This window comes from Neoarius graeffei, chromosome 6, assembly GCF_027579695.1.
Source record: "Neoarius graeffei isolate fNeoGra1 chromosome 6, fNeoGra1.pri, whole genome shotgun sequence".
Classification (NCBI taxonomy): domain Eukaryota; kingdom Metazoa; phylum Chordata; class Actinopteri; order Siluriformes; family Ariidae; genus Neoarius; species Neoarius graeffei.
Window position 1 is genome coordinate 68003358 of NC_083574.1, and position 20766 is coordinate 68024123.

Consider the following 20766-nt stretch of genomic DNA (forward strand, 5'->3'; position numbering starts at 1 on the left):
AACTAGTGCTTTATCTACTGTTTCAGAGTCTGCAAAGAGTGGAGAAAGGTTAACAAATTTTGATCACAGTCCCTGTTGGGTTCCTTTTTAGTTGTTGGTGGTAAATATTGGTTTATTGCTTCTATTTTTGCATGGGTATTAGCAAATATGGTACTTTTAGTGAACCTAGAGACTATGTGTGTAGCAGAAAGAATGCAAGTTTGAGAGGATAATTCCTCCGTGAGAAGAACCTGACATGGAATAACTGTCTATATATATGCAAAGCACTGAATTGTCATGAAAGTTAACAAAACTATTTCAGAAAGAGTCGTAGAATTCATACATGTGAAAAATGCAGTGTGCCAAAATCAATTCAAAGACACAATTATGTGCAATTTCTGTGAAAAATCAGACACAAAAAGCGAACAAGTGGTCCTGTGCACAATGCTACAGAAAATGGCAGTAATGAATCTGAGGACATGTTAATGAAGCAGGCACCAACACTAAATTAGAGACTGAGAAAGGATAAGAAAAATTAAATTACTGGCATGCTTTTAGGTAAAGATCTTGTAAAATTCTAGTTTGACCATGGTCAAACTATACACTCACCAGACACTTTAATAGGAACTTGTTCTTGATTCTAATGCTGCTTTTCCACTACCAACGCAGCTGAGTTGGGCTGAGCCGTGCCGTGCTGAGTTGGGCTGAGTCGAGCTGAGTGGGGCTGTTGGAGTTGCATTTCGACTACAACCGCGCTGAACCGTGCTGGCTGGAAGTGGGTGGACACATTGGGTGGAGTTAGCGAAAGTGGGTGGACATCACGTGATGTCGTTAGGCGGTGCAAACAGTGACATCAGTGATCTTTTAAGCGGTAGTCTCACGACCCGGTAGTGAACAATAAACATGGAGGACATGGAGTCGTTAGTGTTGCTGGTCTTGGTGCTGTGGCTTGTTGTCACCGACAACGCCAACAGATACTGGCAAGATCGTATAGATGAGGCGAGGCGCATAAGGCTTCAGAAATTCTCATAATTCGTAATTCTTCTTCTTCCGGGTTTACGGTGTTTACAGATCCCAGCGTGCTCGCGGGGCGTGTGTGGGCATGTGAGGACACTCCTCCTCACCAATCAGTGCACAGGGGAGTGTCTCCTCACGCCCCGAGCCCCACTCGGCTTGGTTTGGCTCGCTTCAGCCCCACTCCAAAACCGTGCGAGTTTTGGGTGCTAAGCAGGGCTGAAGCGAGCTGAGTCGTGCTGCTTTGAGGTAGTCGAAATGCGAGCCATGTCGGGCTGAAGTGAGCTGAAGCGAGCTGAAAAAGGGTAGTGGAAAAGGGCCATAAGAGTCCTGTTGTTGGCTGGCAGGAGTGGAACTGAATGTGGTCTTCTGTTGCATGCTGAGATGTTTTTCTGTTCACCATGGTTGTAAAGAATTCCCCTTCCTGGCAGCTCAAGCCAATCTGGCCATTTTCCTCTAACCTCCCTTATCAACAAGACATTTCCACCCACAGAACTGTCACTCACTCAATGTTTTTTTGCATGAGTTTGTGTAAACTCTAAAGACTATTGTTTGTGAAAACCCCAGGAGATCAACAGTTTCTGAAATACTCAAACCAGTCCATCTGGCACCAACACCAATGCCACAGTGAAAGTCACAGAGATCACAATTTGTCCCATTCTGATGTTTGAAGTGAACATTAGCTGAAGCTCTTGATTTGTATCTGCATAATTTTCTGCATTGTGCTGCTGTCAAGGGATTGGCTGATGAGATAACTGCATAAAACAACAGGTGTCTGGATGTACTTAATAAAGTGGCCAATGAACGTATATATTGTGGCACTTGCTGCTACAAAGGGGAGAACCCAGATGCAGAACCCAGAGTTTCATTGCAAAGTGAACGTGGTATTTAATAGAGAATTAGGGAAGGGGAAGTAGAGGGAGAGTGAATGGTGCATTTAGTGCAGTTTGTGCAGGTGTCGGGGGGGCAGCCTAGAGCAAGGTTGCAGGTAGGGGCTGACTATGCCGGAGTCTTTCGACAATCCAAAGGCTTCAGAAGCAGAAGCGTTCACCAGCAAATTGTGCAAGGTACTTAAGCTCTTCATCATCATCTATCCTTGACATCAGATAGGTTGCCTGCTGAGGGAGGGATGGAGGGAGAGTAGTTGTGCACATTTGAGAACTGACTAACCTCTGAGAGACATGGCAACTTCTTATACTCCCCTGGCTGCTTGAGGAGGGTGAATGAAGGTGCCAATTATGCTACTCCAGGTGTATGTGATTAACGGACCTTGTCCTGTAGTCACACTTTTTCTGGCTGTCCAAAGCAGTGGTGCTGAAATGCCACTGTTTCTTCAGCACCATGGGAGTGGTTGTGTGAGGAGCAGTGTGCTGCTTTAGCAGCGGTTTTCAGTGGTTGCTGTCACAGTATATATGTATATATTAAACAAGATTGTCTGCTAAATGCTTGTAATGTAATGCAGTGTTGGGGGCTATATCGATGTACAATCAGAGCTAGGGAATCTGTTTAAACTCCCTATCTTCTTAGGCATGCATCTCACAATTCCCTTAGCTGGTGTGACATTCAGGTATGTAAGGACTTTTGCATCGTGCATAAACAATTGCCTTGACACACATAACAAAGGAAAATGTAGCTTTAGCATTTTGGCAAGATACAATCCAGACTAGGAAACCATTACTCTTAGAGCTGGGACTTCAACTCAGCCAAAACTTAGCCAGACACAACAAAAAAGGAACAGAGCAAAGGATTTTGCAAGGGATTAGTGGCAGGCTGCCAGGTAGCTCTGTTGTGTGTACAACCCCGATTCCAAAAAAAGTTGTGTAATGGAAACGTCTAATAAACACTTCAGAATGCTTAGCAGTTGTCTTTTCAGTTATTTATTATAGTAGATCATATAAACAGATATATAAAATAGGAAAGGAAAGAAAAGAAGAGTAAAAGACACCACTTCAGTGATGCCGAAAGTACGCACACTCTGAGTTGTGTTTTAGGAATGTTATCTATTATACTTTGAAGGCATTCGCTCACTGCTTGTGTCTTCACGTGATTGGCTCAAGATTTTCTATGAAGCTTTGCTAATGAGTGCACCTGGCGTGCTTTGGTACATGCAGGCAGATGCAAGCAGGGAGAACTCAAGCTCTCTGCTTATCACCACCGAGGTCAGGAGAGGTGGTTACATCATGAGAAGATGCGTACGGTAGTTAGGACGAACTCGAGCACCCTGCTCATTACCACCAAGGCCACAGAAAGGTGATTACAGCATGTGGAAAAACATCTTTCTCAGTTCACTAAGTCACTTGAGCTCAATATACAGAAACACAGAGAATAATAATGTTTATCCATTAAATTTCCCTCACATTTCCCCCCTTTTTATCCTACAGGATAATAATTGCTAAAAGAAAAGAAATGTACACAATTTCAGTGATAAGAGTTCCCAGAGAGATTCGACTTAACACGTCATTGAGTGTACAGGGATAATGCTAAGGCTGTTTTTATAAGACATAGACATCTTAAGTTAACGCTAGCAAGCTATATACATAGATCAGGAAACAATAGAACAGGAAACAACCACAAATGAAAATGTATTAAGTTAGGGCTAATTTCATGTCAACTGTGCTGATGTCATCGAACGGTGGGTTGTGGTCTTCGTGTGGGTTTTGGAGGCCAGTCAGGCAAGTCGTCTGGGTCTGTTTTCACCATCTGGTAATCAATATTTGTCAGCTGCCTCTGAAAAACAGACATACAATATTGACAGAAAACAGGGAGCAAACATAGCATCACAATCACTAAACCTAGGACCAGTATGGTGGATAGAATCAGAGTCTTCCATCCACTGAACTAACACAATTAGCTGTCTTCAACTCCTCCATGTTCATCTGCTCGTAATTGTTCAGCAACCTTGCACATCTTGTTCAGTGCCTCAATGATGTTACTGAGTCAACCCTTGCCCTTCTTGACGTGTATTGGTGCTCAGAGGGCGGGCACGCCCTATCAGCCCTTGTCCCACCTCACCAGGACTTGGAGGAAACTCGAAAGCCTAAGACTTATCTATCGGCTAGACACTGAAATACTCTCCCTATTGAGGGTGCATGCGTGATTGATGTGATACTCGCACTGTTCCATGTAGTGATGCCTTTCTTCCTCACGAGCTTTAGTCAGCGTCCGGGTCACTTAGGCCTTCTTTTCCCTCCTGCTCAGCTGGTTCAGGCACCCTCCTGCAGTGGCTAGCGTGGATCCACGTCACTCTGCCTGTGACCTTCACTGCCGTTGGGATCGTGAGCAGGACCTGGAATGGACCATTCCACCGTGGCTTGTTCCACTTGGTTCGTCGGAAGTCCTTCACCATGATCCAATCCCCTGGTTGTAGATCCCTCAGCGGGTTTGGGAAGTGCTTCTTTTACCTGTTTGTGGATAAATTTCAAAGCAGAGGACAATGTTGCACAGTAATTCAACATTGCATCATCACACAGTCTGCTGTTTGGCAGTGTTCCTTGGGCTGGCCCTATCCCTGTGTTGGGTATTCGTCCAAACAGAATTTCAAATGGGCTTAACCCATGTTTAGGCCTAGTTTGCATCCTCATTTGTGTGAATACTACAGGGAGGACCTTTGTCCATCCTAACCCTGTTTGTGCACAAGCTTTGCTTAGTTTATTTTTAAGGGACCCATTTTCCCTCTCTACTGCTCCCACACTGGCAGGATGGCAGGCACAATGTTGTTTCAGGTCTATCCCTAGGAATGCTCCTATTTTCTTTAGGGCTACATTAACAAAGGGTGTTCCATTGTCACTTGAGATTTTGCTAGGTATACCCCACCAAGGAATTATATCTCTCAGGAGTGCTTTGACTACCGCCTCTGAGTCTTGTTTAGCTGTGGGGAAATACTTCAACCCATTTTGAAAACATGTCAACTATTACCAGGCAATACCTCTTCCCTTCACTAGGTGTCAGTTCAATGAAGTCCATTTGGAGATGATCAAATGGTTTGTCTGGTATTGGGTGTGCTGCTTGAGTTAGTCTGATACCTTGACCTGCATTATTTTGTGCACATATCAAGCATTGCTTGCAAAATTTCGCAGCATAATTTGAAAACCGCTTTGTGAACCATCTCTTTGTTACTTCTGCTATCATCCCCCCTTTTGATACATGGGTGAGCCCATGAGCCAATTTTGCATAGAAAGAGAACATGTGTTTTGGTAGACAGGGACGGCCCGAGGGACAAACCTAGACCAAGTTTGCAAAGATACAGCCTGCCTGTTTCCAGACTCGTCTCTCATCCTGGGTGGCAGTGCTCTGAAGGTCTGCTAGCTGTAAACAGGGGGTAGAAACCTGAGAAAAAGCAAGGTTAGACGGTGAACTGGAAGCTGAGGCTGCACACTTAGCTGCCGCGTCCGCCCTGTCATTCCCTTGAGACACAAGATCAGTATTGTTAGTATGGGCAGCACACTTAGACACAGCAATGGCTCTAGGGAGTAGAATAGTATCCAACAACTCAGAGACCAGTTTATGATGTGCAATGGGAGATCCTGTGCTAGTGAGAAAATTTCTATGTTTCCAAATGGTGCCAAAATCGTGCACAACGCCAAATGCGTACCTACTGTCCATAAAAATATTGACAGATTGCCCTGCAGCCAATTTGCATGCCTCAATGAGGGCACAGAGCTCTGCGGCCTGCGTCGACAGGTTTGAGGACAGACACGACGCCTTGAGGACCTTGTGATCTGAGACTACGGCAAAACCTACTTTGTTCTTTCCCGTCTCTGGGTCTCTGGAGGCTGAACCATCCACATAGAGGATCATGTCTGGATTTTCCAAAGGGTCGCTCTTTAAGTCTGCCCTGGGGGAACAAAATTGTTAGTGAGAGCAACACAGTCATGTGGCTCTCCATCGTCCTCTGTAGGGAGAAGAGAGGCAGAATTCAGAACAGAACAACGTTTCACAATGATGTTAGGCATATCAAGTATGACAGTGTTATACTTCAATCATCTCTGTGCTGACAAATGTGACATCTTTTTCTCCAACAGAAGCAGGGAGACAGCATGTGGGACCAAAAGGGTGAGGTTAGAATACCCCACAATATTTCTGGAGGCAGTTACCGCCTTTTCAGCTGCAGCAACTGCACGCAGGCAAACAGGAAGTCCAGCTGCCACTGGGTCCAGCCGGCTGGAGAAGTAAGCTACAGGTCTCAATCTATCCCCATGTTTCTGCAAAAGAACAGAGGTCATTAAACCCTTCTTTTCATCTACAGTTTGAACAAATGGTTTATTGGGGTCAGGCAGTCCCAGAGTGGGTGTGGTCTGCAGAGCGCTCTTTAGGGATGTCAGGCATGCATGGGACAGCCGCAGCATTGACTGCTTGCAGATCTTGGACAAACTTCCACTCATCGGGCTGGGACGGTTTTCTTGCCTTCTTAACTGGGAAAATAGGAGTGCGCACTGGAGAGTCCTGGCAAGGGACAATTACATCTGCCTTCAGCAATGAATCAAAGACCAGTCTTATACCTGTGATTGTTTCTGGTTTGAGTGGGTACTGGGTCTGTTTAGGCCTGAAATCTGATTTGGGGGTGATCACCACTGGTTCAGCATTCTTTATTAGGCCTACATCATGTTTACCCTTTGCCCAAACAGAATTTGGGGTGCACCACTGCTGGAGTTATGCCTGGGGAAACAAACAGGCCACTATGGCTGGGGTCCCCAGGATCCCGGTCATCAGTGGCTAATATTACGCTGCGCTTAACATGCACACTCATAACATGACTTTGTTTGCAGACCCCAAGCTTTTGGCAAAACAACACACTAGGGTCCTCTGTTTGGGACCACTCATTGTCATTGACTGTGCACTTCTTGACTCATTTCCCCATGTCTTTCCAATGATTGGCTCGCGGCTTTGCTAATGAGACATGGGATATAGAATTAATGATGTCAAAGAAATCATGTTGGCAGCAGCCAACCTCAGAGTCATCTGACACGAGGCCATGTATAACATGTTTGAGAACACTGCGATGAACATTGATGCAGCTTTTCGGACAACGAGTAAAATGGACCTGCACACAAGGACGCGTTATCCTAATGGGCTTCATGGGCAGCTGCCCAGGGCCTTGGCCACTAGGGGGCCTTGGAGGTAGCGAGATCGGAAAATATGAAACGATATTTTCAGACGTTTTGATCATATTGATAACATTTTTGATGCATTTCGCCACCCATAAGGAAGCCCACCTTGTCCCGTTGCATAAATCACCCGTCATTGTCAATATGATCACTGTCCACCATGTCTTCACACACTACGCCAGCTTGAGTTCAATGATTTAATTAATGACTTCGCTTTCCAGAAAAGTAGGAAAGTGCCCTTGTAAGTTGACCCATCGCTGTCAAACTGAATGCGCAAAGCTGTGTGCCACTGCTGTTTGGGACATTACGTGTGTGAAAGGATGAAATGTTTCACATAGCCTAACATTTTGAGATTTATTTCTGAGAAGCAAGACATTTTTCTTTCTTTGTTATCACTCTTTGTTTTCACAAGTTAAAAGTCACCTGGATTCCAAAATGAAAACGAACGGTTATATACCAAATGAATGTTCTTGTTCTGAATACTAAAGAAACTGTTGTAGGCCTAGGTTATGTTCTTGACATGTTGTTCATTGACTCACTCATTCAAAGGCTTCTTGAGGCTAAACTTTAGTTAACCAGACTTGTTAACGGTGATGTCTAATGGATTTTTTCACCATGCAATTGCCTATTTCACCATTGCTTTTTCTCGATTAAATAGGTGTTGATGGATATAAAGTTTTATCGTTCAATAGTATTTCTAATTGTGCCACTGTCATTATTTAAGTTTCTGTGTCTATTTAGACAGGCACATCTGAGGGGGTGAATTTGCTGAGCGCAGTTGACAACAGGCGGGGTTGGGGCCTCGGGGGTGTCTGCCCAGGGCCTCGGCAAGGGTTAACATGGCCCTGCCTGCACAGCACAATAATGTTTAGACCAATATGTAGGTTTGAGGGTCAATCTTTCACGTGCGTGGGGGTCTGCAAACCAAGTCTTTTCAAACTCTACATCTTGCCCTTGGTGAACATGTGCTGTGCAATGTAAATCTTCCTCTTTCATACAATCTGTGTCAACTGATGAGGTGTTCAAGTGTGTGAGCTGTACAAGGTGTTTGGGACTTTGTGTGAGTTGATCTGAGCAGAGCCGCCAGACATACACATACAGAGGGCTTCCAAACCCATACTGCACACCGCACATTTCACTTACTTCAATAGTTAGTCCATCTGGAGTGGACGTGAGATTTATTCCTAATTTGCGCATTAACTCGCATGCTAACAAATTTACCGGACATGTATGTGAGATGAGGAATGAGTGGGAGGTAACTATTCCTCCCTCGCTTTTACAACCCCGATTCCAAAAACGTTGGGACAAAGTAAAATTGTAAATAAAAACGGAATGCAATAATTTACAAATCTCAAAAACTGATATTGTATTCACAATAGAACACAGACAACATATCAAATGTCGAAAGTGAGACATTTTGAAATTTCATGCCAAATATTGGCTCATTTGAAATTTCATGACAGCAACACATCTCAAAAAAGTTGGGACAGGGGCAATAAGAGGCTGGAAAAGTTAAAGGTACAAAAAAGGAACAGCTGGAGGACCAAATTGCAACTCATTAGGTCAATTGGCAATAGGTCATTAACATGACTGGGTATAAAAAGAGCATCTTGGAGTGGCAGCGGCTCTCAGAAGTAAAGATGGGAAAAGGATCACCAATCCCCCTAATTCTGCGCCGACAAATAGTGGAGCAATATCAGAAAGGAGTTCAACAGTGTAAAATTGCAAAGAGTTTGAACATATCATCATCTACAGTGCATAATATCATCAAAAGATTCAGAGAATCTGGAAGAATCTCTGTGCGTAAGGGTCAAGGCTGGAAAACCATACTGGGTGCCCGTGATCTTCGGGCCCTTAGACGGCACTGCATCACATACAGGCATGCTTCTGTATTGGAAATCACAAAATGGGCTCAGGAATATTTCCAGAGAACATTATCTGTGAACACAATTCACCGTGCCATCCGCCGTTGCCAGCTAAAACTCAAAGAAGAAGCCGTATCTAAACACGATCCAGAAGCGCAGACGTCTTCTCTGGGCCAAGGCTCATTTAAAATGAACTGTGGCAAAGTGGAAAACTGTTCTGTGGTCAGACGAATCAAAATTTGAAGTTCTTTATGGAAATCAGGGACGCCGTGTCATTCGGACTAAAGAGGAGAAGGACGACCCAAGTTGTTATCAGCGCTCAGTTCAGAAGCCTGCATCTCTGATGGTATGGGGTTGCATTAGTGCATGTGGCATGGGCAGCTTACACATCTGGAAAGACACCATCAATGCTGAAAGGTATATCCAGGTTCTAGAGCAACATATGCTCCCATCCAGACGACGTCTCTTTCAGGGAAGACCTTGCATTTTCCAACATGACAATGCCAAACCACATACTGCATCAATTACAGCATCATGGCTGTGTAGAAGAAGGTTCCGGGTACTGAACTGGCCAGCCTGCAGTCCAGATCTTTCACCCATAGAAAACATTTGGCGCATCATAAAATGGAAGATACGACAAAAAAGACCTAAGACAGTTGAGCAACTAGAATCCTACATTAGACAAGAATGGGTTAACATTCCTATCCCTAAACTTGAGCAACTTGTCTCCTCAGTCCCCAGACGTTTACATACTGTTGTAAAGAGTAAAGGGGATGTCTCACAGTGGTAAACATGGCCTTGTCCCAACTTTTTTGAGATGTGTTGTTGTCATGAAATTTAAAATCACCTAATTTTTCTCTTTAAATGATACACTTTCTCAGTTTAAAGATTTGATATGTCATCTATGTTCTATTCTGAATAAAATATGGAATTTTGAAACTTCCACATCATTGCATAACGTTTTTATTTACAATTTGTACTTTGTCCCAACTTTTTTGGAATTGGGGTTGTACACGGGAGGTTGACTGAGAAAGTTTCGGTTACAGGTCGTCCTGAGATGCCCATTGTCTGAATAGAATTTGAGCTGAGCGGTGGGTCTACTGGAAGAACCCCATGTTCTATCACTGAGTGTCCTGCTCCAGAATCTACTAAAAAGGTTAACACATGCCCACACACAGTGAGGGGCATACAAGGGAGTTTAGAGAAGGGAGTAGTTGTGTATTTTAACAAACTTAATGCAACTTCAGGTGTATCTATCTGGACTGGTGTATCGGGCGTTTGTGTATTCTTGCTGTTGCATGCAGGTGCTGCTACTAATGTGTTTAACGTTATGTGAATGCTCCTGTCTATGTGTATGTGTATCATCAGGTGTGTGTGTTACCTCCCCTGTTCTCTGTGTGGGACCCGTTCCCGGAGTCCGCCCGTCAGTCTGCTTTGCTGTACTCCTCATGGGGCTTCTGCTTGTTACTGTGGAGACAATCTCGAGCAATGTGTCCCTTCTGATTGCAGTTGTAGCAGGTTGCACCTTTTATCCAGGATGAGTCACTCCAGGTCGTCCTGTCTCGGCCCCTACCTTGACCTCTTCCTCTAGGTCCAGGCTGAGCAGTCTGGAGAAGTGTGAGAGTGGCGGCGTGTAGGTCTTGGTCTCTTTGTGTTGACTTTGTCTTCTCCTTTCCTTTCATCAGACTTTCTGCATGCACAGCGTACTGCTCGATCTTGGTGAGGCTCAGGAGTGCCCTCCACTGAGGCCAGGTTCACGGGCCTGGTCAGGCCACTGTGTTTTTTTTCTCATGCGCAGCGGTGAGACAGGCAAGAAATGCTGACACCACTTCAACATTTTCTTGCTTACACATACTGATCTTAGTAATGTCTATGTTCAAGGGAAAGCACTGTCCAGACGAGCACAGAGAGCAGTGATGGTATCTCTGTACTCACCATTGCCAGCCGCGCTCCAGTTGGTCTAGTCACTCGCTGATCAGCTTCCGGCCACTCTTTGGAAACTTTGTTCCAATCTATACCCATCTTGATCATGAATAGGCGGCGAAGTTCATGGGTGGTTGGTCGGAATTCTCTGCAAAATATCAACAGCTCATTACCAAATCTCTTTCCTCCTACCTCTCTCACATTGGGAAGAGAAGCCATGCTTTCCTTCATGTCAGCTGTCATCCAGGGTCTGTGGACTAAAAGTACGCCGTCAGCTCCAGCCACTTCCATCAATGGAAGATGAAGGACTTCAGACTTTAGGTTACGGCCTTGTGGACCCACTGGTGAGCATGTGGTCAGGTCCAGGAGGGTGTCTCTTCCGTCGCCATATGCAAGACTGGATCTCGTGTGTGATGGAGAAGCGCTGAGAGGCGCTGATGCTGGAGGCAGCTGGTAGGCTGGGAGAGAGTCCAGAGGCTCAGTTTTTTTTTCCTTTGTCTTGACTTCTCCCCCTTCTCTGTGGGTGAGGCACTTGTGGGAATGATGCTCCACCTTGCTGAGGAGGCAGTGTGTATCAGGGTGGTGGGGCAGACTCCAGGTCAGGGTCCATCTGAAATTTCAAACACTGAGAAGAGGGTGAGAGCCCTGCCTGTCATTTCTCTCTTTTGTACTCTCTCAAGTGTTTCTTCTTTCCATGCAGAAAACGCCCTCCAGTCCCCTAAGAACTTAACATTATATGCAGACTCTTCTTTTTCCTTCCGTTTCAACTTTTCTCCTAACTGTTCTGTCTGTCTGGGACTAAAACTGCCCTTTTCAGGGAATCCTGAGTCCTTTACCCAAATATCAAACTGTGCTAAGCAATCCTCACCATACGAGGTTTTCATTAACTGGATGTTTGGGCTGTCATAGGAACATCCAATTCTTATTATAGCACATGTAGCTTCAGGCTTACTTGCTTTTTATTTTCTTTCCCTAACTTACCGTTTCTGTTCCTCATTGTACATTTATCAGGATCACAAGAAGAACAGGTTGGACTATGTCCAAAAATACAACACAATAATCCTTTAGGTGTGTTCTTATTAGTAAAAAATTTATCTGACATTTGTGTTAAACTAAAGTAGGTATCATTTAGCACAATAACCTCAAAGACAACTCACGCATGTGTACAAAATCTGTTTCTCTGTTTCAGAATTTGGAGGAGGACAGTACTCTGTTAATTCATCAATATTTTGCGTGCACACCGGTGTGTCTTTGAGTTTTCGTGATCAAACCTCTCTATCCCATTCCTCCGACAGGCCAGTTGTTCACACAGAACAAAGGGAGCAAGATTCAATTCCTACGAATCGCTGAACGTGAATCCATCGAAACATGCACCCGTACTTCCCCTCCTCAAGTAGGCGAGCGATTACCCAGTTGTCACTTAGGCAGATAATTCTCTTACACAACCCAATAAACTACTCGCGGTTTATTGTCTCAAAATTGTGTTTTATCTGTTTCGGCAAACATATTGATGGTACCACAGCTTAGCAGTCCTCCTGGGCTTGGACAAACTTCTGTCCGTCTCTTATATCAGTCTTCATTGACTAGGACAAATCTCTGTCCGTCTCTTATATCATTATTTAAATACTAGGACAAATCTCTGTCCATTTCTTGTATCATTCTTTAAATACTGTTTCCACTAATTTCTTTACACAAGAATGCAAAGTTATCACTTACTGGTTCAGTGAGCCCTGATGGCCTGGTCTCTCGTCCGAGTTCTCAGCTCCGCACCGTAGCCTTGGGAGTGTTCCATCGTCCGAGGATCAGACGCATAAGACCCACCCAGGGGACGCCAAATTGTAATGAAAACTTCTAATAAACACTTCAGAATGCTTAGCAGTTGTCTTTTCAGTTATTTATTATAGTAGATCATATAAACAGATATATAAAATAGGAAAGGAAAGAGAAGAAGAGTAGAAGACACCACTTCAGTGATGCAGAGAGTACGTGCACTCTGAGTTGTGTTTTAGGAATGTTATCTATTATACTCTGAAGGCATTCACTCACTGCTTGTGTCTTCACGTGATTGGCTCAAGATTTTCTATGAAGCTTTGCTAATGAGTCCACCTGGCGTGCTTTGGTACATGCAGGCAGATGCAAGCAGGGAGAACTCAAGCTCTCTGCTTATCACCACCGAGGTCAGGAGAGGTGGTTACATCATGAGAAGATGCATAGTTAGGACGAACTCGAGCACCCTGCTCATTACCACCAAGGCCACAGAAAGGCGATTACAGCATGTGGAAAAACATCTTTCTCAGTTCACTAAGTCACTTGAGCTCAACATACAGAAACACAGAGAATAATAATGTCCGTCCATTAAATTTCCCTCACAGTTGTGACAACGTACAAATTGTAAATAAAAACGGAATGCAATGATGTGGAAGTTTCAAAATTCCATATGTTATTCAGAATAGAACATAGATGACATATCAAATGTTTAAACTGAAAAAATGTATCATTTAAAGAGAAAAATTAGGTGATATTAAATTTCATGACAACAACACATCTCAAAAAAGTTGGGACAAGGCCATGTTTACCACTGTGAGACATCCCCTTTTCTCTTTACAACAGTCTGTAAACGTCTGGGGACTGAGGAGACAAGTTGCTCAAGTTTAGGGATAGGAATGTTAACCCATTCTTGTCTAATGTAGGATTCTAGTTGCTCAACTGTCTTAGGTCTTTTTTGTCGTATCTTCCATCGTATCTGCGCCAAATGTTTTCTATGGGTGAAAGATCTGGACTGCAGGCTGGCCAGTTCAGTACCCAGACCCTTCTTCTACGCAGCCATGATGCTGTAATTGATGCAGTATGTGGTTTGGCATTGTCATGTTGGAAAATGCAAGGTCTTCCCTGAAAGAGACGTCGTCTGGATGGGAGCATATGTTGCTCTAGAACCTGGATATACCTTTCAGCATTGATGGTGTCTTTCCAGATGTGTAAGCTGCCCATGCCACATACACTAATGCAACCCCATACCATCAGAGATGCAGGCTTCTGAACTGAGCGCTGATAACATCTTGGGTCGTCCTTCTCCTCTTTAGTCCGAATGACACGGCGTCCCTGATTTCCATAAAGAACTTAAAATTTTGATTCGTCTAACCACAGAACAGTTTTCCACTTTGCCACAGTTCATTTTAAATGAGCCTTGGCCCAGAGAAGACGTCTGCACTTCTGGATCATTTTTTGATACGGCTTCTTCTTTGAACTATAGAGTTTTAGCTGGCAACGGCGGATGGCACGGTGAATTGCGTTCACAGATAATGTTCTCTGGAAATATTCCTGAGCCCATTTTGTGATTTCCAATACAGAAGCATGCCTGTATGTGATGCAGTGCCGTCTAAGGGCCCGAAGATCACGGGCACCCAGTAAGGTTTTCCAGCCTTGACCCTTACGCACAGAGATTCTTCCAGATTCTCTGAATCTTTTGATGATGATATGCACTGTAGATGATGATATGTTCAAACTCTTTGCAATTTTACACTGTCAAACTCCTTTCTGATATTGCTCCATTATTTGTTGGCGCAGAATTAGGGGGATTGGTGATCCTTTTCCCCTCTTTACTTCTGAGAGCCGCTGCCACTCCAAGATGTTCTTTTTATACCCAGTCATGTTAATGACCTATTGCCAATTGACCTAATGAGTTGCAATTTGGTCCTCCAGCTGTTCCTTTTTTGTACCTTTAACTTTTCCAGCCTCTTATTGCCCCTGTCCCAACTTTTTTGAGATGTGTTTCTGCCATGAAATTTCTTTGGCATGAAATTTCAAAATGTCTCACTTTCAACATTTGATATGTTGTCCATGTTCTATTGTGTATACAATATCAGTTTTTGAGATTTGTAAATTATTGCATTCCATTTTTATTTACAATTTGTACTTTGTCCCAACTTTTTTGGAATCAGGGTTGTAGTTGTCGATGTTGATTTTAAAACTAAGTAAATTATGTAGGGAAATGAATACTTGAGTATGAGTGAAAAATATTTTGGCAAGTGTGCATGGAAAAAGAGTCTGGAGACAGAAATTTTAGTTTCTCGGGCCTTGGCCTGTGCTACTAGCTCTCAATAGCACTGGTTTGACGGCTATATTAACATTCGCTAACATTACAGATGAACACTATACCTGCTGGAAGGTTACTTCACTGCTGCGCTGACGGCACTGACTCACAGTTAAGTTAGCGTTGGACGATACGTTTTTGGTTCCTCCCGCTATAACTCAAAATCTGATTGGCCAATTCATCTGTCACTTCCTACATAATCATACACTGCCATGGCCTTCTGTCCCAGCAGTGAAGTCCTAACCAATGAATGAGCCAGCTCTAAACTCTTCTCAGCCTAGAGACAAAAAAAAAAAAAATTCTAACTGGATAACTCTATTTTAATGTTTTCAGAACAGTAACCCTTTTATTTCTGAAGCAAATTTGATATAAATTTAGGCCAAGTTAGAAGAGAATACTTATAATGAAATAATGAAAGTAATGAAATATAATATTTGAAATGTTGATATGTTTGGGCCTTCTCTGAAGGTCTAGGTTCTCTTCTGCTAGGAATACCACTGACACTGCACATACCTGAATCACACCAGTGCAACTCATGGAAGTGTAAGGGAGGGAGCAAATCAGAGAGAACTGCATATGTACTGTAGATGTTGCTTTTAACAAACCTGGTAATTGGCTAATGAGCTACTTGAGAGTCAAACCACAACCCTCCAAACTAAGTTCGTCTGAAAGGGCAAAGGGGGTGTAGCAAACTGGGTGGAACAAAGCTCTGTCTTAGTCACAGCCCATGGGCCTTCCAACAGGATAAAGACCCAAAACACACAGCTAAAAGCACCCAAGAATGGCGAAAAATAAAACATTGGACTGTTCTGAAGTGGCCTTCTATGAGCCCTGATCTGAATCCAATCAAACATCCCTGGAAAGACCTGAAACATGCACTGTGGAGAAGGCACCCTTCAAACCTGAGACAACTAGAGCAGTTTCCTCAAGAAGAGTGGGCCAAACTACCTGTTGGCAGATGCAGAAGTCTCATTGAAAGCTACAGAGGTCGCTTGTTAGTAGTGATTGCTGCCAAGCATTGTGCAACAAAGTATTAAGTTAAGGGTACTATCATTTTTGTCTATGCCATTTTCATTTGTTTTATCTAAAATATTCAGTTGAATAAAAAAAATCAAAAGAAAACTCGTGTTAAATATGGAATAAACAATGATGGATGCCATTAACTTTTGTTAGTTTCAAGTTATTACAGAGATAGTTGTGGGTTCTGTTTTTGTGGAAGGATACCAACAAATTTCTCCATGTCTGTATGAGGTGAAGCATTTCAGTAGTATCATGTGATATGCTGACACCAGAAATGTGATGTGTGTGGCATTCAAAATATGGCATCAGTCATATCGTAAAAATATCTTAATTCAGTATTTTGATTGTATCAAAGTGGTCCCAATCCGGAAATAAGATATGCTCCAGACATCCTATTTTAAAATGCCGTGATCAAAGAGTATTCAACATGGATTTCATCATATATGGGTCATAGTTTGAGATATCCAGGAAAAAAAAAACTATCTTCAGATTCTGGAGTATTTTGCACAGTAACTGCTGCCACATGATTGAATGACTGGAGAACTACATAAATGAGCAGGTGTACATATGTTCCTATTAATGTGACGTGTGTGTGTTATGTGGATTTAATTAGGTATGAATAAAGTTTGGAGGACGAGTCATGCTGTTCTTTCCACACTGTTACATTGCTTTATCTTTGTACAACAGCTTTACCTATTTTAAGCCATAGCATGTTTGTCTCACAGCTTACATTTTTCAACATAGTCAATAACAATGGTCATTAGAAATGAACTGGGTCACCTGCACACATTTTAGATAAATTTATATTAAATAAAATAGATAGGTTTAAGACTAGAAAGTAGCGGTCAAGATGGTACTTGATATACTGTAATTGACACCTTTACAAGTTAAATTCTAACTAACCTCCCTTTTTTAGCTGGAACATTGAGGGAGCAGTGTATGGCACTCAGTGTGGAGAAATTGAATCAGGCTCTGCACTCGTGTTCCTTGGGGATGGAAACAGGAAAATGTGCACCCCCTATCTGGATACAACTATGTATGGCAACTTGCGCTTCCACTTCACTATGGGTATGGATTCCTACTATATACATTCTATAAATATTAAGGTTTATGAATTAAAATGTCGTTTTACATGGAATGCCCTTATATGTGTGTGCACATGTATGTAGGTGCTGGAGAATGTGATCCAGGGGAGTCACATGACAATGATGTTATTCTTTTTGGTTGGTCAGATGGCAGAAGACAACCTGTTCTGTTAGACACACTTCCATTTTCATCATACAGGGTAAACTTTGACTTACTTGCACAAAGCCAAATAATTGTGATGAACAATTTGAAGGTTAGGCTCTATCTATCTATCTATCTATCTATCTATCTATCTATCTATCTATCTATCTATCTATCTATCTATCTATCTATCTGTCTGTCTGTCTGTCTGTCTGTCTGTCTGTCTGTCCCTTGCATAAATCTTTTATAAAACAATACTCAAGGATCACTGAAAATATTATGGTAAAGGTGTGCAAATTGTGACATTAGAAATTTCAAGTGGCTCACAGTGAGAGTGGGCATTTGGGAGAACTTGGCTGCCAGAATCCTCCAGGTTGATTGACTTGGATTGCTTGCCCATGCCAGGTAGGTTATATAAGGCCAGCTTATGATCCAGCCCTTTGTCTCATCTTTGTAGAGGAGTGATCAGTATGGGCTTTGACCTGTTTGGTATATGCTTTGTCTGAGGGAAGTTTAAGACAGGGGAAAACAGAGATGAAAATAGCAAATGGAAAGAAAGAAAGAAAGAAAGAAAGAAAGAAAGAAAGAAAGAAAGAAAGAAAGAAAGAAAGAAAGAAAATTAAAACATGACTAAGAAAAAGACAGAAACCAAGATGAAGGTAAAACAGGACTGAAAAGAAGATAAATCTAAAATATAAAGAAATCTCTCAATTATGACAACTCATGGCTGCAACAGGCAAACATAGATACTTGATCTTGACATAATGGAAAACAAAGTGATATATAGTTGGGAAGTGTGGAAAGAGGCACTATGGAGAAGAGAGAGGGCATGGAGAGAGTGTCTGGTGATGCAGGTGCTAAAGGTGTTTGAGTCAGAGTGTAGGATCAGCCAGGTGTTGGGTCGCAGGTGGGCTGTGTGCTGTACAGATTCAGTTGCCATCTTTTACAGCTGCAGGGGGGAGTGGGGGAGACTGTCTGGGAGAGCTCTTGCCATTCATTTGAAGTCATCCTTGATGTTGGAAAAGTGCCCAAAGCAGAGAAGGAAGGAGGGTGTCTGTCAGCATGATCTGATGGAACTGAACTAACCAGTGTTTGTGGTGGTTTAAGTCACTCAAGCCATGTACAATTAGCTGACTCTGCCCCATGAACATGCTGTTCTTGATGGTCCAAAACAGTGGTGATGAAGTAGTGTGAGGAGTGATGTGCTGTTTAGGTTTTTTTCTTTTTTCTGTTGTCACAACACATAAGTGAAAAGTGCCCTCTGAAGAGTTGTGAGAGCAATTCTCCTTTTGGTATTTCATTTATCCTGATTTAGTAAAAAGATTCCTTTGTTTGAGTATGACATTTTGGCTTCTCCTGTTTTTGATTTTGGGATTTTTTTGCCTCACCTGTAGCATTGTGGTGTGACGATAGAGTGCACATCTCAGTTTGAAGGCCCCTGGATTGAGTCATGCTTGGAAATGTGCACCAATCATTCGCAAACCCTTTGCTTAAACTTGAATTTACCAATATAAAAACCCTGCTTGCCAATTTTCTTAAAAGAAAGCAAGAGGTTTTTATTCTGCAATTGGGCTCACAATCCATCTGAATCGGATCCTCTCTGGTGTGCTATCCAGTTTCATGGGGTGGCCATAGGGTACCATGAGCAGTTGCAGCAAAAATATTGCAGTGGCTGCATTGGCTCACCCAAGCCTTAATCATGACCCCTTCTTTGAATATGGGTGCCACAGTGGCTCCCACACCAGATCCTACTGCAGCACCTCCCATGGCCTCAATTCCATCATATGGTGTGCCTGAGCCCCAGCTATCCAACCTTGAGAGGTTCAGAGTGGGCTCAGTATGCTGCTGGGGTTCCCTGCAGTATTCTTTTGTTTTTGAACAGCAACCCTCTTGATTTCCCTCAGAAAAAGTGAAGGTGGCTTTTGTGATGCCCCTTTTATTGGGGTGAGCATTGTCATGGGTGACTCTATGGTTGGATCATGGGTCAGAATGCTGTGTCTCAGTTGTACAGTTCATTGAGGCTCTGCACTGTATCTTTTATAATCCAGAATGGGGGCCAGGAAGCAGAACCCTGACTGCTGCACATCTGACAGGTGAGCAAGTGGAGTACACAGGCGTCAGTGTTAACTTTTGACACCTTATGCCCTGCAGGGCAAATGGCCTCAAAAATTTTTTGCCTGCCTTAAATTTCCTTTTGCCCTAAAATTTTGCAGTATTTCACCAAGTTTTCAAGTACACAGTTCAAGGCAAGACTGATATGTTTTCTAGGGGTAAAATTGAGATGTTTAAACAAAAGTACACGTTTAAAAAAAATATTTTAAAAAACAACATTTATTTCTGCAACAGAAGAACAAGACAAGCCCTGAAAACATGAAACATAAATCAATATCATATATGTAAGACTTACAGTGGTGCTTGAAAGTTTGTGAACCCTTTAGAATTTTCTATATTTCTGTATAAATATTACCTAAAACGTCATCAGATTTTCACACAAGTCCTAAAAGTAGATAAAGAGAACCCAGTTAAACAAATGAGACAAAAATATTATACTTGGTCATTTATTTATTGAGGAAAATGATCCAATATTACATATCTATGTGAACCTCTAGGATTAGCAGTTAATTTGAAGGTGAAATTAGAGTCAGGTGTTTTCAATCAATGGGATGACAATCAGGTGTGAGTGGGCACCCTGTTTTATTTAAAGAACAGGGATCTATCAAAGTCTGATCTTCACAACACATGTTTGTGGAAGTGTATCATGGCATGAACAAAGGAGATTTCTGAGGACCTCAGAAAAAGCATTGTTGATGCTCATCAGGCTGGAAAAGGTTACAAAACCATCTCTAAAGAGTTTGGACTCCACCAATCCGCAGTCAGACAGATTGTGTACAAACGGAGGAAATTCAAGACCATTGTTACCCTCCCCAGGAGTGGTCGACCAACAAAGATCACTCAAAGAGCAAGGCATGTAATAGTCGGCGAGGTCACAAAGGACCCCAGGGTAGCTTCTAAGCAACTGAAGGCTTCTCTCACATTGGCTAATGTTAACGTTCATGAGTCCACCATCAGGAGAACACTGAACAACAAATGGTGTGCATGGCAGGGTTGCAAGGAGAAAGCCACTGCTCTCCAAAAAGAACATTGCTACTCATCTGCAGTTTGCTAAAGATCATGTGGACAAGCTAGAAGGCTATTGGAAAAATGTTTTTGGATGGATGAGACGAAAATAGAACTTTCTGGTTTAAATGAGAAGCGTTATGTTTGGAGAAAGGAAAACGCTGCATTCCAGCATAAGAACCTTATCCCATCTGTGAAACATGGTGGTGGTAGTTTCATGGTTTGGGCCTGTTTTGCTGCATCTGGGCCAGGACAGCTTGCCTTCATTGATGGAACAATGAATTCTGAATTATACCAGAGAATTCTAAAGGAAAATGTCAGGACATCTATCCTTGAACTGAATCTCAAGAGAAGGTGGGTCATGCAGCAAGACAACGACCCTAAGCACACAAGTCGTTCTACCAAAGAATGGTTAAAGAAGAATAAA

General features: G+C 42.8%; 1 protein-coding gene across 1 annotated transcript in view; it reads left to right on the forward strand.

Moving 5' to 3' along the window:
* Positions 1-20766, forward strand: part of LOC132888311 (reelin-like) — a 1389809-nt gene that overhangs the window by 436202 nt on the left and 932841 nt on the right. The window contains 2 exon segments of the mRNA XM_060924376.1: positions 16912-17063; positions 17165-17280. Coding sequence (XP_060780359.1) covers positions 16912-17063; positions 17165-17280 — 268 coding nt within the window.